The 25,382-nt window shown below is 43.1% G+C and overlaps 1 protein-coding gene across 2 annotated transcripts in view; it reads left to right on the top strand.

Moving 5' to 3' along the window:
- Positions 1-25,382, top strand: part of MAD1L1 (mitotic arrest deficient 1 like 1) — a 341,085-nt gene that overhangs the window by 164,883 nt on the left and 150,820 nt on the right. For both annotated transcript variants that reach the window (XM_056502893.1, XM_056502894.1), the window contains 2 exons: positions 14,736-14,824; positions 23,986-24,076. In XM_056502893.1, coding sequence (XP_056358868.1) covers positions 14,736-14,824; positions 23,986-24,076 — 180 coding nt within the window. The remainder of the gene's footprint in view (positions 1-14,735; positions 14,825-23,985; positions 24,077-25,382) is intronic.

Here is a 25,382-nt window from a genome sequence, read left to right as displayed (position 1 = left end):
TCCTTACATATCAATATTTAAAAGTACAATTCTTGTGGGATAAGTCTAATGGGATTGTGGCCTCAATACAACAGTATCTGCACATGCAGAGCCCTCTCCTCCAAGGAAAGCTCAGGGAATTGTTCCCCAGGGACAATGGCAGATAAAGGGTGGTGTGTGTGATAGGGAACCCTGTGCCAGGCCAGAGCACAAGGTCCTGCTGGAGGAAAATGGGATGCCAGTGTTATGGGATGGCTGTTCTGGCTGCTCCAGTGCAGGGATTCTTTGCTTGTCAACTCAGAGTGAGCCTGCTGCTGAAGGAACAACAAGAAAGGAAATTTAAATGTCTTCAGTTAATTGCAGTTGACAAGACAAAGGCAGTTTGACTTTCCAGTATTAATTAGCAAACCCATACTAATTAGCTTGTATAAGCACAATTCATGCCTCTTTCCCTAAATGCAATTAATATTGCAACTGAAGACATCTCTGGGCTGTGCCTCTGTATCATTAACATACTTTGCCCTAATTAGACACGGCCAGTAGTGGCTGGAGAAATGAGTTTGTGATTACAACCATAAAAAACCCTCTAATATCTTATATCCTTCGGGGAACTTGAACCTAGAGTTTATTTTTTGATTTAAGAAAAATCACCCTTATCATTGTGCTGTGTAATTAACAATGAAACTTTGATTTTCCTCTCCCTCTAACCCTTCACTTATTTATTTTTCTTTATTCACAGTTTAAGCATGTTCATACTGTAAGGGAACAGTGTCTGCCCATAAGACACAAAAGAGTCACCACATTTGATAGGGCTCAGGTCACTGAGCTACCCCACAGATCAATGGGGTTTTTCTGTCTATTATTTGCTGAATGTTTGTTGTGTACAATTTTTTTGTATGAATGTGTGCTTTTCTGACAATTTGATCAGCACTGGAAGTTTTCTTTATTGAGGCTGGTGCTGCAGTGTCTTTTATTTCCAGGATGTGCAAGGAGGTTGCTCAGAGTTCACACAACTCTCTGATCTGTGGTCCCAGGATCTTGTTTCTCATGGTATGTTAGCTTAGTGCTCTACTGGCCTAAAGCTGAGAGAGAGCTTCACTCACACCAAAATATTATTTGTGGAAAATGCCTTCTTGTTTGTTATATTATTTTTCTTTCCCTCCCTGAGGGAGGGAAACAGAAGAAGTGTTTGTTTTTGTAATTTTCGTTTGCCTTTTTCATATCCCTTTATAGGCATGAGGAGATTGTTTGGCTCAAGCTTGCCATCCAAGCAACAGCTCTGATCTCTGATCTTGTGCTTTCTGCCAGTCTGGTTCTGTAGCAGGGGGCATTCATGTCAAGATTTTTTGTTCTCCATCATTAATCCCTGAGGGAAGTCAGCTTGGTATTAAAAAAGCATCACCTGTATTTTCATTACCCCGAGGTGCTGTGGGTATCTTTTGGCTTTCATCTTCAAAAGACAGCTTGGCCCATGTGGGCTCTGAAATCTATAGACTGCTCTTTGGAACAAATTAAATTTCACCCTCCAGCAGATTAAAAAGGATGGATATAAGAATCTGAAGAATTGCTTAGCAGGGTGGGAGGTAAAGAAGATTTAAAGTCCAAGAATGCAGCCATCACCAAATGAATGGCATAAATTGACTGTCCTTACAGAGGGAATAAAGGCACCTTAAAATTAATATAATCAACACCCTTGCCTCAAGGAAAAGTGTTGGTTAACCCTTTGCAGAGAAGAAAATCCTTTGCTCTTTATTTAAGAGCAGCAGGTCAGCAATAGTTAAAGAGCCAATCATGTGCTCAGTCTGATGAAATCATAATGTTTAGGATTAACTTAAATGTCAGTGACTGCCTACACTGATGGTTATCAGGAGTAGAAATGGAGAAAGAACAGAGAGGACATGAAGAAAATAAACTCAGAACACTGAGCTTGATGTAGGTGGGAACTAGCTCTTAACTGGAAGGCAACATGGAAAAGTTATTACTAAATATTTTTAATTTATAGGTAACAGCAATGATAGTAGGAAAAAATATGAACTTCAGTATAGAAAGATCTGCCCTGGATAACTGGCCAATAGAGCTCATTTAATTCTTGTTTAAGAGTTACTGAACAGAAAGCAAGAAATACAACAGACTGAGAACAAGAGCAAAAGTGGTGTTCATTAGTGGAAATGTAAATTCTCTGTAGTATCTGTAATAGGAAGGCAATTAAATGTGGGATTAGAGGGCTGAACCACAGTAGTTATAAATATAAATGAAGCTTTGCTGGAACACCTTTAGAACCAACAGGTTGGGAGGGGCAGGAGACAACTGGCTGGTGCAGGAAGTCTCCATCTATCAAAAGCGTATTACATAATTTCTGAATTGGTTTAGCAGGTGACAGCAAATCTCCTTCCCATGTGACAGATTTTATCCTGATACTTTATGTGAGGCCAGCAAAGCCAAGACAGATGAGCAGTGTGGCACTCAACTGAGCAGCAGGGTGAATAGTTTTAGTAAGGCAATCTTAGAGAAATATCCACTTCTCAAATCAGATTGAAAAGCATGAACCTGGTTATAAAGAGACAGCAAAAGAAGCTAATCCAGAATGAAGTGATATAGTAACAGAAGACTGGAAGAGGACTTTTAGATCATAAAGTCCAGTCCTTCAGTAACTGAGGCAAATGCAGCATATATCTCAGTTCATAAATTTATCAAGCTTGTCTTGAAACTGCTTTGGTTGTTTGTACCATTACTGTCATGGAGAGACTGCTGTGATAGCTGAAATCTTCCCAGTTCCAACTGAAAATATATGTGCAGTTAATATCCATTTTTTTCTTGTGCTAATATTCTCCTTAAACTACAGTGACTGTTCTTCCTCCCTCATATTTATGCTGTGACATATTTATAGAGAACAATTGTTCTCTCCCAGCCTTTCATTTGTCTAGGTTAAACAAATCAAGCTCTTGCAGCCTTCTCTTAAAACAGGCTCTTCAGTTTCCTCATGAATCTTGCAGCTTTCTTTAAATCTCTTCTTCTTTCTGTCTCTCCTTTGAAGATGAGAGTGGTCACATCATTCCAGATGATGTTCCAGCAAAAAGTGTCTTCCTCAGGATCATGGATTACAGGCAGGAATCTCTTCCACTTCTGTGGTGGAAGAGCTGAGCTGCATCCAGGTCATCATCCATCTCCAGTGCCACACAGTGCTGATGTTCATCCTGGATCAGTTCCTCTGCCCCACTCTACCTCCTCTGGGGTTTCTGCCTGAGCAAGGCTCAGTTTGTAGGAGGGGTTCCAGCTGCTCTGGGGACTTGCACTCTGACATTTCAATTCTGTGCTGTTCCTTCAGTTTTCACGTAGCTTCCTCTTTCTGATCAGTTTATGCTCCTCTGTGGTAAAGCCTCTGTGCTATCAGTAATTGTGTTTGTGCATTTGTATTTTTAGACCTAAGGTCTTCATTGAATTTTGTTTGTTGTGAACGTATCTGAAACATCTTTTTCCTTTATCAGGTACTTTTAGTTTTACTTCAGCAGAGCCATTTGTTGCTTGTTTACTTCACAGTGTTTATATCATTCTTCACTATATCGTGTGATCCTGTAAATTCTGAATTATGAGTTGTTAGAAGAGGGGGATGATTTTGCAGGAATCATTGATACCCTATTTTAACTGTGGAGTTTTGGTTCTGAAGGTGAAGTGAAGCCTAGAATAGAGGGATGGAAATACACTTGTCCTTTCCCCTTCCCTGCCTGAGATCTCTCAGTTCCTATTGTAAACAACTACATTAAAACTGGTCCCTGCTTTTCCCCACGGGGTAGGAATATAGTGAGCTCTGAGGTATACAGACAAGGTTATTTTTTTTCTCCCTCTCTTAGCCTGGGGAATGATGAACAGCCTCAGTTGGTGTGTTGCACCTGCTGCTTGTTCCCTCTTGGAAAATTCATGTTCAACCACAAAACCGAGGCACCATCAGAAGCATCTGCTGCACATGGCTGTGGCCAGGGCAGGGAGTGTGGGGGAAACCTTGGCATGACAGGCTGCCTGTGGGCTGGAGAGGTGATCAGCACCTTACTAGCTCAATGCTGCTTTAATTAGGTGAGAAGGAGAGACTCAGTGAGTCAATTCTCGTGGTTTATCTCTGTTTTAAAAATCTAGCCGGACACATGGGATCAACTAGCACATTCCCTTCAAATTAAAAAGAAATAAACGGTCTGTTTAAAAGTCCCATTACACAAATGAACCTGCTGTTGGATCCATTAACATGGAAGCTTTATGGGACAAGGCAGCACCGTTTGGTTTCAGCAGGACTGTTTTCATTCGCTCTTCCAAGGTGATAAGAGCTAAGTGGGGTGAGCACTGTCAGGAGGGAGAAATGTGGCTGCCTGGAGTGGAGAGCTGCCTTCCTGCTGCTCTGCCCTGTGGGACAGGTGCTGCCAGACTGGGAGGAAATGGTCAGACCCAGACCTGAAGAGCAATTCCAGCTCAGATGGCACCATGGACATTGCCCTAATTCCCAGCCCATCATTTGGGGTGGCCTCCTTGCCACAGGTGTGCCCCTAAAACTGAGCTGTACCAGGCATGATGATAACAGGAACAAGGACTGGAGAGGGGAAGTGGGGAAGGTTTTTTCTCTTTTCTTCTCTGTTGAAAAGTGAATAGTTATCCTGTTCAGAAGGTGCTATAGCTGGAGTGGTCCATGTCAGTGTCACTGCTGTCACTAAAATCTGAGTTACACGGAGTTACTTGGTTAACTGAGACCAGGATAGGGATATTATCAGAGGCTTTATTATGGTAGGCACAGCCTGGAGACACAAAAGGCCTGTTTAACAGACATGCAAGAATTGTGCTTTTCTAGGCTTCATTCATCTCCACAGAACCTGTAAGAAATTTATGGGCTACCTCAGACTCACCTGGTTCGAATTAGCTGAGCTAAAATTTCCTGGAGAATGCAAGGGCTCTACATTATGTTCAGCACTTTGAGAAAACCGGGTGAGAGGTCCAGGATATCTCAGAATTCTGTCATTTCTGCTCCTTTATTCTGCCTTCCTGAAAGGCAGCCTGGAGAAGCTGTAGATGAAGTTCCAGTGTCTAGAGAGGGAAAGGAAGACTTGGGGCTGTTGAACAATCGTGTTAGGATGGGATAAAGAAATAATTGATTTACAGCTTCCTTGTGGCAAGGATGGAGAGCAGTTTCCTCCTGCTGTCACAGCTCTGGGAAGCTGTGCCTGCATCAGAAGAGGCCCATCCTGAGAGCTCTGATGCAAGAGATACAATTCTGTAAGCACAGCTTGTTCTGAACATGCAGGGGGGATGTGAAGCTCTCCAGCTATGGGATCTGGGGGGACATGGAGGGCATGTTCAGAGGATGTGCCTGCAGATCAAAGGTTGCTGGATACTTCTCTTCTTGCCTGGGGCTGGCTTTGTGTATACAGAAAGGGAGATAAAGGCTTAAAAAAAAAGTTTAAGTTTCAAGACTTAGCCCTTACACTGACAGCCTAATCAGCTTGTTACATCATTTGTTTTCGGACTTCTTGTGTCTCAATGTCCTTACAAGAGCTTGTTCCCAGTGTTCCTTGCCTTTGGCTGATGGATGCTGGGGGTAGGTAGTAGCTGTGGCAGGCTGGGGTCTGTCAGGGCAGCAGAGTCCTCCAGCAGGAGCTGTAAAACCCAATTTATCCACAGAGACAAGGAGATCATAGAGCAGAATTTTTCCTATGACCTCTTGGTAAATAATGAATGGCAAAGCCCTGCCTCTTTGGAATCACTTAATTGAGGCTGACAACTCTTTGTTGTATTACAGGATCTGGCTTGTCAGGAGAATTTTAACTTATTTATGAATATTTCATTAACCTCTAAAGACTAGCTGTATAAAATGGAGCTCCTGCCAGGCCCTGTCCTGTTGATGCTGTGTTCAGTGCTAATGTCATCGCTGCACATCCAGGACACCTTTCCTCTGAGCTGGGCCTCAGAGTTTATTGTTGGTGGCAGCAGGAACATGCTCACCAAAGGTTAAAATGCCAGGTTTGTGCTTTGGCACCAGAGTTGAACATATGGTATTTCAGAGGGAATTGCTGTTTGCCTTCACTCTGTGACTGCTGCTAGCAACTGAAGGGCCCTGCAGGGATCATCCCAAGAGGCTGAAATGGGCAGAGAAGTCTTGGCAGGGCCCTGTGACCTTTGGATTTTGGCAACAGGAGAGAGATTTCTCACTTTTTATACATTAAAAGCCTGCTGCTTTTTGTCACAGGCTAATCTCAGGATGGGTCATTTAGCTAGAAAATACTTAACCTGTTCTTTGGGCAGGGTTTGGGGAGCAAGGCTCCTTCAAGGCTCTGCAGCTTCCTTTAAAAGCAGCTGGGAGGTCCTGTCAGAGAGCTGCTGCTTTCCCCTAGCTGGGCTCCTTGCCCCATCCTCTCATTTCCCAGCTCTGGGAGTTCAGAGAGCAGCTTTAGCAGGCAGCTCTGCTGGCCCTGCCAAGATGTGCCAGCAAACAGTGCTGCCAGCTGTGGTGAGCTGCAAAATTGGTCTGGAGCTGCAGCAGGAGCGAGAGAGCTGCTCCTAAAAGCACAGGCTGTGTGTTATTCCATGTGAGCAAGAGAAAGAAGATTAAGTTCAAGCACTCAGTGGAGGCTCCTTTGCTCTCTTTACAGTATTAAGCAGGATTGATTCCACTGAATTTATGTTAGAAAACAAAGAAACAAAAATGGATGTCGGATTCCTCTTTCCCCTTTGATCTTCCTAGGTGCTTGGTAACTGCATAGATTCTTCTCTGACTGTTTATTATGTGATGATTTTTCAATGAGAAAACTGATGCAGGGAGTGAGAGGTGGGATTACAAGCTCCTGTTTGATGAGAATTGTTGACTGAATGCTCTGGAAACTCCTCGAGGCTATATTTTCAGGAAAACAAACTGTATTCAAACTCTGTCTGGAGGAGGTATGACATCTTTGCAGATTTATTTGTTGCTTTGCCTGTAAATTACAGCTGCTAGAAGACTTGATTCTGGCAAAATATGCCTATTCCTGCATGAAGGAAGTGATCTGTGTGATGCTCTTCTCAAGAGCAGACAACTCCTTTGTGCCAACACCACAGCTACACTGAGCAGGGACGTGGCACATCCAGTCTGGTACCCTGACAGCTTCCCTAAACAGGCTCTTCTTCTGTGTTTTGCTGTTCTAACCAGGAGTAATGGGTAGGAGGTGTCAGCCAGTTAGGCTAATTACTCCAGAGTTGCCTTCTCTCGGTGGACACCAGCTGTTTTGTTCTCCCTGGCTGGGAGGAGCTTTCGGTAGTAATTAAAGGAAACAGTCATCTACAGCCTGGTGGAGGTGGTGGAGCGAGGCTGATAACAGCACAGGGCTCTGAGCTGAATGAACATGGAAATGAGGTGATCCTTCTTCAGAACGAGCTGTTAGAGCAATGAGAGGGTTTTGGACATGGAGCTGTCAAAGTGTTTTGCTGTCAGGCAGTGGCAGTGAGGTCTCATAGCAGTGCCTGCGAGCGTGGGCAGGACAGGCTGAGAGGAAGAGACTCCTTGTCTGCTCCTTTCTTGGAGTGAGCATTGAAATGTGTAATTATACTTGAATAAACTCATGGGTTTAAATTAACATCTTCAGTTCTCTTGCTCAGCGTGTCTCTTGTACAAGATGTTTGCTCTTTTTCCCCATGAACTTTCCAGGTTTGTTAATTTTGAGCTCTGAGCCAACTTCCATCCATCTGAAGTGTCTAGTAGTGCTTATTTCCAAAGTCACATCCTGCACCCATCCCAGATTACTAAAAAGGCACAAACACAGCACCAAGGAAGGTGGTGTTGGGATGTGAGAAGACACTTTAGAGGGGCAGGAGGCCAAATCATGGAACAAAGATGTGTTGTAGGTATTTGGGGAAGAGTTGGATGAGCTGTGCAGGAGGAGCTTGGGGCTTTGGGGGTGTGATGTGATGGTGATTCCTTCTTCACTTGCTTGCAGCTGGGCAGGCAGCTCAGGCTTGGGTCATTTTGGGGCCCATGTGGCATTGGCCTTAATTTGCAGAACAAACTGTTTCCTGCCATACCCTGTCCTGCTGTGATTATGTATGGAAACCATAGGGTGGCTGGTTTAAATAGGGTGTCTGTGCATTTGTCCTCTTGTTCCTTTGCAGCAGGGCTGAGTTTGGCTCGCTGAGCCTGTCTGGAGTTTGCCCAAGTTGTGCTGGTGGCACACAGTGTGGAGGGAGGTGTTGGAAGGGAAGCTGCAGGCTGCCTGCAGATTGGGAATCAGGGGGGACAGAGGTGAATGCTCGTTAAGGCTCCCTTGGGGTAGATGAATTAGTTAATGACTGTGCTGTGCTTTGAAAATGCAAATGCTGTGTCAGAGCTAAGTCTGATTATAATAATCAATCTTCCTTTGGAGAGGGTGCTGGGTATGAGGAAGGGGGAGAGTGATGAGACTGGGGCTGAATTTTCAAATCACAGATCTGCATTTCTCTGCTGCTGTTGAAGAACCTGATGTTGCCTGAGAGGTCAGCAGACTGAGGAGGGGCAAAAGGTGGCTTGGGGAGGAATCATCCTGGCAAGCACCAGTGGGCCTTGGCAGGCTGAACCTAATTTTGTAATTTTGTCCCTTATGATTGCCCTGCCTGGAAAGGGAGAGGTTGTCATCTGCTCCAGTGTGTGAGCTCCCCCTGCTAATGGGAAAAGATAGAAACTGCCTCATAAGCAGGGTCCTCCAGGGATGGGGAGGGGGGAGGCTGGCTGCTGCAGACGTCCAGCCCTGACAGCTCCTTCTCCCTTGGCACTCCATTGGTTTGTAGCAAGCGTTCCTAGTAATTACACCTCTTAATTTAGGAGAGCGAGTGGGAGAAAGGAATATAAATTTGTGTATTAACTTTAGAGATTGGAAATAGGGCAAGCGAACCTTCTCTCTGGGAGATTATATTTGGAAATGAAATAGAATGACATTTGGTATAAACTTGAAAAATTGCTCTCTTTTTACTGCAACAGGAGGAGAAAAGCCACAATCCAGACTGTATTGGAGAGAAGCAGAAGTCAGCATATGTCCATTTCCCAGTGTGTGTGTATCTACAATTATATATATGCATGAGTACATTTTTAGGCAAGTGTTTGCTGGGAGGTTGCTCCTAGCCCTGACTTCTCAGTGATAAAAGCACAGCAAGTTTGTTACAGATGGTGGAACCCCTAGAGACTGGTGACTCTGATCCAGCCAGCCTTCATCTTCCAAAAGAAAAAAAAAAAAAAACAACATATTTTTTGCTTCAGCCAAGTGGGAGACGGGTACTTCCAAACCACTTTTTGTTGAATATCTGGTTTTCTTTGGCTTTATTGCTTTTGTTTCACAATGGCATCGAGGATTAATTTTCTCAAGAAAATATGTACCAACTAATCCTGGGCTGCTTAGCCTGTTTCTAAATGACAGCCAATATTTTGTTTTGGAAGTACTGTCCTACTTTTTGAAGAAGAGTAAAGTTCAGTAGGAAATGTGGTGAGGTTTAGTTCTCCCTCTGTGTGCTTCTCTGCAGATGTTTTGGGGGAACAGCCCTTTGGAATGCCAGTGGGATGGGCACATGGAAGAGGTGGTGGTGCTTTTGCTGAGCAGAATCATCTCTAGGTGCTCAGCATGGACACCCAAATTAAACTCACTGGTGTTTCATGTGTATTGGATTTTTGATGCCAGGCTTACAAGCTGGTAGACAACACCAAGCTTTCTGTGCTTTCTGTGCTGCCTTGTGGAAGAAGCAGAGAAGCTCCTTGTCTCTGCTACATGCAGTGGAGAGAAGCACAGATGGCATCACTGTCAAATCAAGGTCCTGGTTTGCCTGTTTTCAGACCTCAGTCTGTGGGTCATACTCGGGGTCTCACTTCTCTGTTCTTGTCTATTTTAGCATACACTCTTCCTTTCCAAGTCTGCTTGGTGTTCATACATTTTAAATATTTATGGACTGAAATAGCTCCTTGAATTGTGTTGAGACTTGTAGTCCAACACAACCCTTCAATTCACCTTTGCATGCTGGCTCTGTGCAATTCAGTTCCCATTTATTGCTGCTGTTCAAAATCAGCTCTTTTGCTGAGGAAGGCCTTTCAAAGGATGTTGCATCAGCCCATTGTTAAATAAACCTTTAGACATTTATAATGGATTCAGCATTTCCTGCTTTTTACAGTTCCAAAAATGCTGAATGACGTGCAGACACACTTCATCAGGATAAGATTGCTGTATCAGCCCCTCACTAAAATGCACTCATTATTCAAATAATAACTGTATGTCTCCAGCATGTGTTCTGTGAAATGTGTGTACATGATGTGGGCGAGTAAACCAGTCCCCCTTTTTTTTCCTTTTCAACATGCAAATCCTTCTTTGGCAGTGAGTTGAAATACTTTAGATTTTGAGTTCTTTATTGCTCAAAATGAGTCACCTGAATAGAGATTTGGTCATTGTTTTGGGCAGTGCCTTAAAATTTTCAGAAGTTTGTAAATGTAGTTTTCAAGGCTGACTGATCTGACCTGTGCTAAGCCTCACTCTGAAGATGGAGTGTGGACAGCACTGGTCAGTGGGAGGCTTTGAGAAAAACTTTCTCTGTTAATGTTGAAACCTGCAGGAGTTGAGTGTGAGGAACTGCAGGTCCATGGCATTGCAGGGACTCAGGGTGCTTGCTTGGAGGGGACAAATCTGGGTCAGAACTGACAAATGCCAGAAATACACCAAGAAAATCAACTGTATCTAAAGTTCTGTTTCTTCTAGCTGTTTATAATTTTGTTTCTCCTGTCATCTCATATGTCTTTAAATAATTGCTACAGAAGAGAGAGGAGCAGTGAGGAACACATTTCTTACCCTGCTGTGGGTGTTTGCTATGTCATTAACACTTGGAGGAGAACCACCTTCAGGGATCTTGTCCAGGCAGGTTGAAAAGCAAGGCTGAAGGAAGAATGATACTTCATATAATTAAATACTAGATGAAAATGCATCCATGTTCTTCCTTCCTCTCTTTCTCCTTTGGTAAATAACGATGGCAGTTCTTATTTTGGAAAAGTTATTTGCATTTCATCTTTTGGGGTACTTACATATTTTTGACAATGAACATTCTAAAATGATTCTGTATCCTGTATATGTCTTGATCAATTTTATTGAGAGTAATAAAGTTGTACTTGAGAATTGAAAGAGAGAAAAAAAATTCAGGATAAATGGGATCACTTTAGGTTGAGAACAAGGGACCCCAGTATATTTTGAGAAGAGAACAACACATCCTCAAAATATTAAGTACCTGTTCATGTGTTTTATTCATTCATGGGCTGTGATATTTCTCATTATTCTGCCTCACCATAAAAACCTCAGTTAACTTAAAAAACTATTAAAATAACAGCTTGATTTTTTTTTTTTTAAGTTGCTAATGTGTTCTGGAGGTTAGGAGTATCACTGGGGGTCTGATCCTGGGTGATATAATCCCTGAAGCTCCTGCAGATGATGTAGGTCCTGAGGTCCCTCTTGTACAGCTTTCAGGACTAGAAATGCAATGCTGTATTTCACAACAATGTTCCCTGTCTGCTCTCAGTGCCAGTGAAAAGATCAAGGCTGACCTGGGTCATTTGGTATGGAATAGGGGAATACAGCAGTGAGCTGTAATTTGAGCAGCCCTTTTCCCCTCTCTGTTTGGTAATGACTTCTACTAGTTTAATGTATTCAAAGCAATAAAAGTTTAACTCAGCCAGTCACAGAAAATTATTGATAAAAATTGGAAGAGTTTAGCTAGGAATAGTGAGTTGGTTCAAAAAGCATAAAATGCCTGCTGAAAGTGGCATCTGGTGAACAAGAGAGACCAGGACTGGAAATTAATGTAGGAAGAGGGATGTGATGGGAATTAGGCAGAGAAAGCAGCAGGAGTGGTTTGGCTCTTCCTTTCCTTACCCCTTCTTGAGTCTGTTCTTTGGCACAGGTACTGAGAGGGCAAGTGGACAGGAAGGGACAAACTTCCCCTGTGGGGAATTATTTCATGTTCATCACCCATTCCCAGAGCTGTCCTGAGGCTGTGTCAAAGAGAATGGTCTTGGAAAGCTCCTCACCTCTTGGGCTTTATTAGCACATTCCTTATTTTTAGCCATTCTCTTCATCCTTGTTTTGTGTCTTGCTGCTTGCACTGTGTTGCCTTCAGAAAAGCAGACTTGGGTCCCAAGAGTAAGCCACTCCATCTCATCTCAACTAACTATTTCTGTACTGGAAAAGGCATTAATAACAATAATTAAGACAATAATAATAAATAGCATTTTTAATATCTGAATATTTTAATATCTTTGGTGAGATTGGCAGTAAGGGATGTTTCCTAGCAGTTGCTAGGGTTGAAACTGGGGAACAACACATTTTGAATGAATTATTTAATACCTTAATTGTTTTACTTTCTTATTTCATAAACAGTTAGTGACTCTGGCAATAATTTCCTGTGGCACAAAATTCTGTCTTGACATGGACTATAAACCCTCCAGTAGTTTTAATCCGAGTTTTGGGAAGCAGGTCTGTGTCAACATCTCACTCCTTGAGCCAGTTTCATGGATAGTGATATCACTGTGTCCTCCTCTTCCTTCTCACCTCAGGCACATCAGATTTTCAGTCCAGGGAGTCTTGGTGCTTGCAGATTGAGAGGACATAAAAATGAGCTGAAATGCCCTTACAGCCCATGTGCCCTTCCCTCCTCATTCTCCTTCAGCAGAAACCCAGCAGAATCTCATCCTGCCACTGCTGAGCGTACCTGGCACTGATTTCTCACCTGTTTCCAGTGAGATGCTTCTCTCAAGCTCAATGTGCATTCACTCTCCCATCTCCTTTTCCTGTTACACACTCTGTTTTTCCTTCTCTGTGCAGCCACAAGAGACCCCAGATCACAGCAGCAGATTCCTCACCCATCTTGTCCCCCTTGTCCCTCGAGAAGGTGGCAGTGATTTATCTGTGTGGATCAGCAGGTGCCACATGAACTTGAGGCTGAGCCCTCTGAGCCAGTGGTAGATAACTCACCAGCCCTTCCATCTTCAAATGCTGCCCTCACTCATCCCAGAAAGCATCCTCAAACTCCTCACAGCAAACACATCCAAGCTTCAGCAGACATGGGAAACAGGAGGCATAATGAGTGTTTTCCTGCTAGAAGTAGGTTGGAATTGAAGCCTGCTCCTCATCCCAGTACCTTTTATTCACATTCCTGGAATTATCTGGTGTGCTTGCTTTATCCCCAGCCATCTGTGATGGGCTGAGCTGGGAGAGATAAGCTCAGTAATCAGAAAATTGAGGGAAGCATTTCTGGCTGTGATAATCTTATCAGACAGCTAATATGCATTAACATTTGTACAGCCTGATGATGCAGGTGGGCCTTTGCTTATTTTTTATTCCTGGATGTTTCTTGACAGGCAGGGGGAGAATGCAGGGCTTTTTGGGGTGTCAGGGGGAATTAAGTTAAAACATTTTTCGGTGCTGTCTTTCTTCTGCTCTGTTCCTTTGGTGTCAGAAAGGGGTGGGAGCATAATCCAACCATCCATTTTCTGCCCTTTCCTGCCAACAGCACTGCCATGCTCTGCCTGTCTTTTCTGGTGAGCATGGAAGGGTGAAGAGGCAGCATGTCAAAACTTCACTTCTGTCTGAGCAATATGACTGTCTGTGACAAGATGCTCCTTTTTCTTGTAAGATTGGAGAGTTTCTGCAAAAAGCTTGGAGAAGTTTGCCATTGCAGTGTGATTTGGCTCTACAAGTCTGATCTATGCTGTTGCAGTGAATGGTGTATTAATTGATTATTTCCCCTATGCTGAGCACTGAACTCTCTGTGGTCGTAAGTTTTGCATCTATAATTAAGGCTAGGTTGCTTGTGATTTTCCTCCTGGGTGAAAAAAATATTGTTTCCATCAACAGATTTATTAGGGGAATTAGCTGACAGGTGGTAAAAAGACAGATGACAAAAGGAAGTCCAGAATCTCAAGGATGAGTGTGTGAAGAAGCTCTAAACTGGGAGAAGGTGTTGGAACAGAAGTCTGAGTATCCTCTAGGTAGTTTGTCTCTGCTTACACTTCATAATAAATCATTTTCTGAGGGGTTTAGAAACAAGTAACATATGGAGTTTATAAATCTGTGCATTGTCTTGATCTCTGAATTAGGGATCCAGACTGCTCCAAGTCAGGGAGCCTGGGAATTGTAGAGTCTGGGTAAGTTCTCATGTCTGTAGAGTTTTGAGATACTTTCTTGTGAGTTCCTACCCAAACAAAGCCAGAGGCAGAAAATATTCTTAATTGTTTGTTTGTTCAGCCAGAGCTACCTGAGCAGCTAGAGCCAGAAGTGTATATTGAAAAGTGCTGGAAATATTCCCCAGTCTTTTGGATCAATGTATGTGTCTCAGAGCTGTTGTGGACAAGATGCTATAATCCTGTGGTTCATTTCTTCTGGGGGAGGAATTAACTGAGGTTGAGCTACCAATACTAGACCTCAGGTCCCAGCAAGCTCCTGATGCCACATAGAGTCTTTTGCATCCCATTATCCATGGGGGAAAATAGGGGAAGAATCTGAAAGAGGAGTAGAAGCATTGTTAGTAACGTTCAACTTCCTGTGCCTCATCTCCTGTGGAGAAAAAGTCGGGAAAGGCAAAAGGAATTGCAGAGGGAAGGAGGGCTAAGTGAGGTTTTGACATTCAACACAAGGGAAGTTGTGCTGCACAGCTGTATCATGAGGAGTCTGACCTGTGCAGGGCCTCCTGATTTCCTCCTCCCTTTGCTGCTGGTGTGTGCCCTTAGCAGAGCTGCAGGAACTAACTCCTTTTGTCTCCTGCAGCTGGAGGTGGAGATGAAGCTCCTGAAGTCTCAGCAGTGCACGGCTGAGCAGAGCACTGTCGTCACCAAGGAGGAGGTGGACACACTCAGGTAGGCAGAGCAAGGGGAAGGCTGAGCAGGTTCTGCTCCTTCTGGTGGAACTAATGAGAAGGGAAATGCCTGGGGTAGTTTCACTGCCTGCTGTGGTTATTGTCATCTCCTGGAGGAGCAGCAGGTACCGGAGCTCACCATGCTGTAATGCATGAAGAAGTTTGTGTGTTGATTCAGCCTGTGTCTATGGGCTGCCTGCTATTCAGGCACTGGGGGGATGATCAGAACATCTTTTCCTTGTATTCCTGAAGGAGGATGTTCTTTTTCTGAGCACATTTTACTTTGTCACCAGCTTTTATGGATGTGAGAACCCCAGAAACACTCAGCCCATGATCTGTCCTGCATTTAGTTACTTTATAAGCTTGCTGTCTTTTGGAAGGCTCAGGCTCTTTTCTTTTGATATTTGGGGTCTTTTGCTGTCAGTTAATTCATAAGCCTGGCTCCTGCATCACTATTCCCCCCGTTGACTTTCTTTCCTGTGGAAATGGAATTGCTGTTTATTTGTTGTTTTGACCAAATCTCAACAGTAAATACAGGATCTGTTGGCATGTGTGTGAAGAGGTTTAGAATCCAGCTTTTGTACTGCTGATGCATGTGTAGCACTGGAGATAAAAGAGGGATGTTTCCCCTTGTGCATTGCTGGAGATGGCAGAGGGGTACCTGTTGTGATTCAGTGAAAGAGAAGTTACAAAACAGCATTTCAGCAGAGGATACATGAGCATTTACAAAAGCTACAGAGAAGCTAAACAACCTTTCCATGTATTTATTAAAGCATTTATAGCTTCCATTGCAAAGCAGGTGACACAATAAACACCGAGCACAGAAAAGTTCATCTGATTCTGAATGTTTAATAAAGTTCCTTTTATTTAAGTTGGGCAAATCAGCTCCTCACAGGCTCAGTATTTTATTCTCAGCTGATGTAAGACTTTGGCTGGGCTTGCACGTCTTAATTCTTTTATATTTTCAGCTCCATCACAATAAAGTGTGACTGCCTCATAGGACTGAAAGCAAGGTTTTGCAGCAAGCAGAATCCTGCAGAAAGCAGAAATTACTGGCCTGTATGTTATGGCTTTGCTCTTATGCTTTTCCTCTGGAGCTTGTTTTATGTCTTTGAAAGCCCAGTTCCCTAGCAGGAGGGAGGTGTTTGAAAATAACACATGTTCTGCTAAGCTATTCCAATACATTTTAGGGCTCTACACCTAATCTTGGGGACTTGTTCCTATAGTTCCCTTAAGGTGCTCTAATAGTTCTGGAGGCCCAAGGCATACATCTCTTTTTTTTTTTTATTCTATCATATGTTTGAGTTCTGTTAAAGGAGAGAATGCTATGACTTCCCTTTTTCAGGGAGATAAACCTGTCTCCATCAACTTTTGTCTTTTTTTTTTGCACACTGGACCCTCTGAAACTTGAGATTTCCACTGCTGCAGGAGTATTCAGCACCTCCTTGGCAGCATTTAACCTGTCACTCCTGATTAATAATCAGTGTGTATCAGAAAAGCCAGCAGCCTGTTTCTGTCTTCTGGGACCTGCAGGTTTGCAGAGTTTTTCTACAGAGCCTCCCCAGCCTCTCACTCCTGGTTTCATCTGGGAGATGTTCAGGCTCTTTGTTTTCCCATCCAAGACTCGTTATTTGGTGTTTAGCTTCCCTGAACAGCATTTGCCATCTACTACCTGAGCAGTTTCAGGGACAGTGTGTGTAGGGGGAAGCAGCTGGGCTGCCCCATAGTCCAGACCACTCCACAGTGTGACAGGCTCTTGGCAGTGGGGATGGAGATGTCTGGCTCTGCCCTGAATGAAAATCTATTTCCTGGGCAGCTCACAAATACCTGCTTGTTTATGGGATTGTGGTGTTTGATTCAGCTCAACAGTAGCCCTAAAGCTCCTATATAATGTTTTTCCCCTCTTTGTTTTAAAGGAATTTCTTTGACTACTAATCTCACTCTCTCCTCCTTCCATGGAGTGGTGTCAAACCTTTCACACAAAGCATGTCCCAAACCCAGGCCAATTCCCAGTGTGGTTGTTGATGGTGCAGAGCTGTTTTCCAGTGATGGGCCATATTCTGGAGGTTGTTTCAGCAGAGGTCAGGCTTCTGCAGTTGTTTCATGTTGCTGTTTTGGTTTTTCATCTCTCTTGCTCCTGAAGCTGTGGGTGCATAGCAGCCACAGTTCCACATTTTAATTCCAAGCTGTTTTTTCCTGTAATTTTTTACTGAACCACTTTTTGTTGTCATGGCTGATTTAAATACTTGTCCCAGGCTCTGATGCTGGTTATTTAGTTGTTCCACAAAGCATGGATTTGTTTGATTTAGATCACCCTTTTCACTGCTCAGCTCTGACAGTGACTGACTTGGTGCAAGCCATTCTCTTTCTGCTGGAGCACTGTAAGCCTGTCCCTGCTCTTTTTTCCTTACTGTTGGCTTCTGTTACTGCTTCAGACATCTTGCACTCTCAGACACTCCACATCTGCGTGGAGAGAAATTTCAGAATTGACTCCATAAAGGTTTATTTTTATGTTTTTAGACTTAAGCAGTCAATGGTTGGACTTTATTTTGCATTTTCTGTGCATTGTTCAAGAAACTGGGCCAAGTCTTTTCTTCACAGAAGAGGCTCCTTCTCAAAGGAACACAGAATAAATCACTATATTCTCTCAGTCCTTTGGGGCTCAGGAAGAATGTGCTGTGATCCACATCAGAACACTCCTCATGGCTCAGCTGGATGTGTCCTCTCTGTACAGCAGCAATGAACTGGGTGGGTGTGGTTGAAGAACAGAAGGGGTTTGGAGCAGAACAGCGATCAGAATGGGAAGGGATTAGGTCTGCTGTGCTCATCCTCCTCCTGTGGCCTCAACAGCACCAGTTTAGTCCATTTTATGTAGCTGCTGAGGAGAACAACACAAACTCCACTGTCATTCCTTCTAGACACCACTGCCAGAGAAAGCAGGGGGAAGAGCACAAACTTCCAAATTGGAAAGTGGGGAAAGAGATGCCTCAGCTTATGAGGGAGTTATTTCCATTTCTGTAGTTTATGGTATCTTTGAAATCCTGTAACCTGCAGGATGATGTCTGCTCCTCTGGGCTGAGCCCAGCCTCTCCTGTTAGCTGCTGCCATGAAGGAATGTGAAAAATAGGAGGAGCCACTGAAGCCAGCAAGAGGAGTGTGCAGAGCAGGAATGGACTGCTGAGCTCCAGGCATTTCCATATAGACCCCGTGGTTAGAAGCTCACTTCTGAAAACAAGAGCAGGGGAGACATAAAGGAGGAAAAAAAATCCATATTAATCCTTTGAATCTGTATTCACCTCCTGTGAGTGAATGAGAGCTTTTAAGAAAAAATACCTTTTGTCTCATTTTTCTTTAGTATGGAAAATAAATTTTCAGCCAGAAACTTTAAAGACTTTATCAGTTTTTCCTCCTTCTCTTGAGAACAAAGTGCTATTTCGTCAGACCTTTTATAACTTTAAATGTGAAACTCTCTCCCAGCATCATCGTTTCTGGAGAGACAATAAAAGCAGTGCTAATGCTGTCATTTCTCACACTTTTTGCTGCTCCCTCTGAAATAATATTTGTTTATATTCTGCAGATCCTATGAAAAGAAACAGTGGTCAACCCATCGAGTTCCTGCACTGTAGGGTACAGCATTTGGGCATTAGCACATTTTAGAGGGAAGGTGATAACTGTGCAGAAACTGGGATTTCACAATCTATAAATAAAAGGAATATATTTAAAAAGAACTTCACTAAAGACTTAAGTGGCAACAGCTGAAGGACCTTTTCAGCTGGAACAAATCTGAACTTTTTCTTTCTGCTGTCACACTGCAACCCCAGTAAATCCTAAATGTTTTCTGTGGATTTAGTGGCTGGGTAGAGTTACAGTAATTCAAAAGAAATTCATGTCCTTGCCAATGCCCATTAGTCACAGTTGCTGGAATTCTGTCTGCTCTGCTCCTAACACCATCTCAATGCCATCTGGGTCTCTTAATAGCATCTTCCCAACACATGCATTTTCTGCTCCATTCAGTGTTTTCCTGTTCAGCAATAGCTTTTCCACATGGCCATGCCCCCTTGGCAGATGGGGCCTCTGTGAGACATGTCCTCATCCGTGCTATCCACAGGCAGCCACACAACACAGCTGAGAGCATTAAAAACCAATAAAACAGAGATCAAAGAGTGATGGTGGGGGCAGTTTTCACTGGTTAATTCCACTGAAAAGCTCTGGGCTCAGACAGACTTGGGAGTGCCTGGATGCTGTTGCAAATCCAACAGCTTGCCCCCTTTTTGCCTTTCTGAAGTAGGAGCAGCCTTGTCTCACGATCTGAGGTTTTTAGACAGACTGAACACACACAGTGGGATGTCTCCTAATTCTCACAAGTGTCATTTCAGGAGACCTGAGGCTGTAGGTGGATTTTTTTTTTTCCCCCTCATTCCTTCTTCTGATTTGAGATAATGAAACATGCAGTAGAGGCAATATAAAGCTCCGTTTTTAAAAGGGAAAATCCATGAGGCTGAGCAAATGCCAGTGAATCTGTATTCTTGCACTAAATTTGATCTTGTGAAAGGTTGTGGAGGTGGCATCAATTTACCTTATGCCTGTGGAGCCTTCACTCTTGGTTGAGCTGTCTGATACAGGAAAATCTTCTAGACAGGTGAAGTGATCTTTGCCAGAGATATTTTCATGTTTTCAAATCTCTGTATGGAGAAGTTCATAAATTTTCTAGAAATTAATTCAAATGGTTTCTTCCTGTATCACAAAACTTGACAATGGTGTTGATATTTCAGAAAGTAACTGATGTTTTCTTCCTTGTGGCACAAGGCTGTTTTTAAAATAGACACAGCTTTTAAGGCCATATTGGATGGGGCTTGGAGGAATCTGGTTTAGTGGAAGGTGTCCCATGGTGGAGGGGCTGGAACTGAATGATCTTTAAGGTCCCTTTTAACCCAGACCATTCTGGGTCAAAAATTGAGCTGGTAGATGATTGTGCTGTACCCAGGTGTTTCTGTATCCTGCTTTTTGTGGTACTCACATGGATTTGTCTTGTTCTCCCTACCTGAAGGTAACTCCAATATGTAACAAGTGGAGGATTGCAAACTGGGGATAAAATAGCATCACCTCTCTTGTGCAGGTGTCCCTGGAGAGAAAAGGCACAAGGGGTGTGCTCCAAGGCTGCCTTTGTGGATGCTGCTGCATCCCAAAGCAGTACACAATCATCCCTGTACTTGAACTCACTGAAAAAATAAAATGTGTAAATGAAAAAAATCCAAGTGCCAAGCCAGTAAATATTTTTCAATATTTGACTTCCATATTTTAACCACCAGCTGCAAATGCTTTGCTGTGTTTATATATAGATAGGATTTCCCTTGCTTCTCTCTCTTTGCCATTGGGATGAGTTCCCCAGGGGGGTTGGAAGCAAAGCTGGAATAGCACAAACTGTTTGCTAATGGTGCTGAATGCTTTCCCACTGGAGATCCAGGACACTTAACAGTGTTAAAAACAAGACTGAAGAGGGATAAATGGTGAAAGCACTAGTCAGTCCCAAAATTCTCTTAGCACAAAGGTGTCCTGGTTTGAAAGACAGGTGTCTGCTAAGAAAGGCAGGAACCTCTCTTTGAAATGGAGAATGTAAACCCCTTCTTCTCCCTTCAAATTATTATAATTTTTGAAGTTAAGGGCCTCTCAGGCAAAGATATGGTAAATAGGAATAACAGTTCTTTACTAGGAAAATTAAAATAGAAATGCAGTATTACACAGAACAATCCCAAACCCTGCCAGAGTCAGAATCCAAGCTGACACCCGTCAGTCAGTCAGGGTGTTGGCACAGTCCCATTCAATGGTGGCTGCATCCTCCTGCAGTGGCAGATGTGGTTCAGCTGGAGCAGTGCTCCTGGAGAAGGTGCAGTTTTCCTCTCAAGGTCCAGGGATGATGTAAAAAGGTCTGGTTTTCCTCTGGAATCCAGTGAGAAAAGGCTGCTTTGGTGTTCCAAATCTCAGTTTTTATCTCGGTAGGAAAGGCTTGGCTCTTCCCTCTGGCTGGAGCATCTCCCAGTGGGGTGATGGAATTTTATTTTAGTCATGCACTGGGACTCAATGGCCATTAACAGATGATATCTTCCTGGAGGAAGGATGGGTTGTGAAAAGATAAAGATGATTGCCCTACCTGGTTTTAAAGCTGGCCCATTAGCAGAGGATATCTCCCATGGAGATAAGGGTCACTGGCACACCTGGTCTCAGCAGATGGTGATAGAATACACACTTTTGGTCACATCCTGTATTGCAACCTGAGACGAAAGGTTACAGCAATGTTCTTATTCCTCAGTGCAGAGGAAGCAGCAGGTTTTGTCTCTGAAGGAGAGCCAGGGAGTGCCCTGTGCCCCCATGGGCTGACCTTGCCCAGAGCAGGGCAGGAAGCCCTACAGCCCTGCACTGTGTCAGGAAAAGAGGATGCCCCCATAGCTGGGACACTGGGAAGGAGCTAACTGAGTGGTTTTTACTGTCCCTTGCACCACAAACCATTTCAGGATTGTGCTATCTGCTGCCTGACTGGGAGTGCCCCAGGCTTTAAATCACCACTTGCTCAGCAGTGAGGCACAAAGGGCACAAACAGATTGTTGAATCCTAAAATTGCAGGTGAAATAGCACAAAAATCTAATGGCTTGAATCTACCCTCATTATAGCTGTGTCTCAGGTCTTTGGGAAGTGTTTTCTGGCTGCTGCTATGAGTGATTTTCAAAGGGCAACTGAGAGGCCTGATCTTAAACCTCCCCACTGAGACAAGTTCTGCAGGCAGATAACAGCAACATCAGATTGTTTGTGAAGCTGGATGGGGAGAAATTTGTTCCCAATTAAAATTCAGCATGTCAAGGATGGAGAAAGTACTGATGAGAGTCCTGTATCTGGCTCTGACCTTTCAGGAGCTGTTGTGCTGTTGTTCCTCAGAGAAGAGTGTTGCTCTCCTCACAGCCTGTTCTGCAATCCATTTAGAAATGCACCATTAAAAGCATTAATTCCACTTTGAATTTCCATTTTTCCTGACCTTTTCGGTCTCCTGCTTCAGCATCCTCCATCCCTACTAGCTTTGTGCCTCTTCTGAAAGTTATTGATGATATTTTTTAATGGCCTGGACAGTGCTAAAACTGTTCCTCAGCATTTTAGAGGCTTCCAAGAGCAGAAAAAGATGAGACTTTATAATATTTGAAAATTGCCAGCAGGGGTCAGGCTTACAAATAATTTAAGCAATCCAAGCTGAATATTTATAAAGGAGAAGTTCCTGTGCTGAACATGATGTAGCTCAACCTGCTTGTGTGGAAAAGTTTGGAACTGTTGCCAAATGAATAGGAGAGATGACTTCTTCCTTGTACCTGAAATTGCTGTTGCATAATTTTGGGATATTGGCAGATGGTTGCATTCTTTATTGTACAGTGCAAGGATTTTTAGCTTAATTTAGATAATTTAAAAATATTATTAAGCAAGATAATTAATTTTTAAATAATATTCTAAGAAAAGGATCCTGAGAAAATTGAATCCAAAGATCAGTATTATTCTGTGTTAGTTGCACAATTAATCTCAAGAAGTTAACATGTAGAAGGGTTTTGTACTCTGTACTTAAATGCAAGCAAAAATTTTGTATCCAATCTTTTATACATATACCTCCTGCTTAACAAGTTTGATAGAGTTCTCTGAAGGATTCACCAGTCATTTGTCTAAGACTGGTATGGTTGATCTAATGTATTTGACCTTTCAAAAAGCTTTGAGCCAAAGGTCAAATACATAAAGAAACTTTGATGGAATTAAAAAAGGATTTAATTTTTTCATTGGATGGATAAGAATATATAAACCCTGGAGGTCTGGCTGTCCCAGAGTACTGTCTGTGGTGGGTGCCTGTGTGAACAGGACAGAACATCTGGGGACCTTGCCTGGAGGCTCTTCTGGCTTCTCTGTGCCTTGTCACCAGGATTTCCTGAGCCAGAGATAATATAATATATTTTTACTTTGTAAAACTTCATGCATTTTTCTTACATTAATTTGCTGATATAATACAAAGTTAAAATACTGAAAATCAAAGAATAAATGTTTTCACAATGCCAAGGGTTTTACCACCAGGTCCTAGAATGATTTTCATTGGGAATTGGGAACTTGTCCATCATAAAAAAGGGGTCTGTGAGTAGTGAGGTGGCAGAGTTTGAGGTAATATGAAATTACTCAGCTTATCAGAGCATTCAGAATTTAAGAAATCTTAGGATGCTGCTTCAGATGGGAGATGGAGTTGCTTGTCAATAATTGCCAAACCCATGCACATAAGAAAAAAAACCCTTACTTTTACTCCCACAACAGAGAGCTCTAAATGAGCTGTTGTCACTCAAGGGAGAGATCTTAAATTATTGTGAACAGCTTTCTGAAAATATTAGGTAGCTGCTCCATAGTTAAAAATACAAATAGAACACTAGAAGCTGTTGGAAAGGAAGTTGAGAATAAAGCAGAAATCCTCATTGTACCACTGAATATATCTGAGTGCTCTTTGTAGTTACAGATTATTTCATGTCAAAAAGTCTATATAAAACTTGAGGGAATAAGGAAGAACAATAAAAATATGGAAAATCCTTGGTGTGAAGGAAGACTAAACTGAGGTTCTTCAGGAAATAACAGAGGAGGCTGTACTGTGGTGTGGAGAGGAGAGAGTGGTACAATTATTCACAACTTTTCATAGCAGAACTAACGGGCACTCAGTGAAATAATCACATGTGAAGTATAAAACAAACTGAACTAATTTTTCATACAGCACATAATTAAATTGTGGAACTTACTGCCAAGGAGTGTTGTGAAGGCCAAAAGTATAAATCAGATCAAAAAGAGATTTGATACCTTATGGAGGTTTTAGCTGCTGGTGGTTATTAAATATGATGGTCTAGACTCAGTCTGTGGTTCAGAAGGTATCCAAGCTGAACTTGCTTTATATTCAAATTCTATATTTTTAATACATTTTTACAATTTATATTCTCATCATGTAAACATGTCACTTTTAACCATATGTTTTAGCTCCTTCAGTAGTGCAGTTTTGTGGTTCTGAATTCAGGAATACTCTGATACTGGTTCTGGTTTCATGCTTTAGTTAATTATTTGTGGTGGGACTGTGCAGGGACACCCAAAGTCTGTTCATTTTCTCTTCTTCTGCAGGTTGAAAATTGAGGAGCTGGAAGCTGAACGCAGCAGGCTGGCAGAGGAGAACAGATGTCTGGAAATGAAGCTGGAGAAGCAGACTCTGCAGGTAGGAGTGTGGAGGTGCAGAGCAGCTGCAGAGCCTGGCAGGGTCTGTGTGCTGTGGCTGTTCTGACAGATGTGCCCCAGTGCTCCAGCATGGAGCTTCCCTGCCCTCCCTCTGGGCAGCTGTGCTGAGTGCCCTGTCACACCTGTGCTTCTGACCATGCCATGGCAGGTCTGGTGTCAGATGGAGTCACACAGTTGTCCTGTTGGATGACTCTAGGATTTCTCTTCCTGGAGCCTTAGAAATTGGTCCATGCTAAGTAGCTCCAGCACTAGAAGTTGTCTGTCCCCAAGTTTATTCATGACAAAGTAGGAGCACAGACAGGGCTGAACAGCATGGAGTGGGTGGGAAATTCTGAGTTTTGTTCATATTGAAGTCTCCTCTCTGCTGGATGAGTGATGGAAGCAGAGACCACCTCAGCAGGCAGGAGCTTTCCAAGGCAGGAGCCATCAGTGCTGGTGAGGGGATGGGCTGGCAGCATCCAGGTGTGGAGTCAGGGGGATGGGAGGTGTGTTCCTTTTGCTGTGCCACTCTGTGATTTGCTTTTCCTGGTGCTGTGCTCTATGGCAGAAGGTGTTCAGCTTTTCACTCTGCACAGATCAGTGAAATCCCACACAGGGCACCTGCAGCAGGGAGGTGCACTGGCTGTTCAGCTTGCTGTCACCCTAGGAACAGCTTTCCTGTGCAGAGCAAGGGCAGGGGAGTTGCTTCAAGTTTTTGTGGTGTTTCCTGTTTGAAAGATGCTGGAAAAAACAAGAACCTGGGCCTGTTGGTACAACCAACAGCTCACCCTTCTATGGAGTGTTATCTCTTCCTTCTTTTCTCTCTGATGTGCTGAACAATTTGTCATTGTAGCATTCTATTATCTTAATTTTTCTTTCTTTTTATCTTTATTTTCCCATTTTTCTTTGCAAATTGCTTCATGGTAGAAAACCTGCAGGTTTGAAATTACTCAGATTTCAGCCAGACCATTGATGTTATGTTGACACCTCTTAGATGTGAATCAAATTTTTTTTATTTTTATAACCCGTTCCTGGAGACAGGGAAAGTGACAGCTTTGATAAAGCAGGGAGCTAAGAGCTGCTGAGCATCTCTGCTGAGCATGTTTAGTGTGAAACCTGTCACCCTGCTCTCCTTTAATTGGGTTTCAGTCATCAGAAGGAGATGAAAGCTTTGGGCTGCTGTTTGGATGCTTACGTCTCCAACAAACACACAAGCAGCTTTGGTTTCAGAGCAGATTACAACTCTGGTCATGGTTAATCTGCCTACATGGCCTTTACAATGGTTATTGGCTTTCCAAGGAGGTTTG

This window comes from Oenanthe melanoleuca, chromosome 14 (genome assembly GCF_029582105.1).
Source record: "Oenanthe melanoleuca isolate GR-GAL-2019-014 chromosome 14, OMel1.0, whole genome shotgun sequence".
Classification (NCBI taxonomy): domain Eukaryota; kingdom Metazoa; phylum Chordata; class Aves; order Passeriformes; family Muscicapidae; genus Oenanthe; species Oenanthe melanoleuca.
The sequence above is the reverse complement of the archived record's forward strand: the minus strand, read 5'-3'. Positions and strand labels throughout refer to the sequence as shown.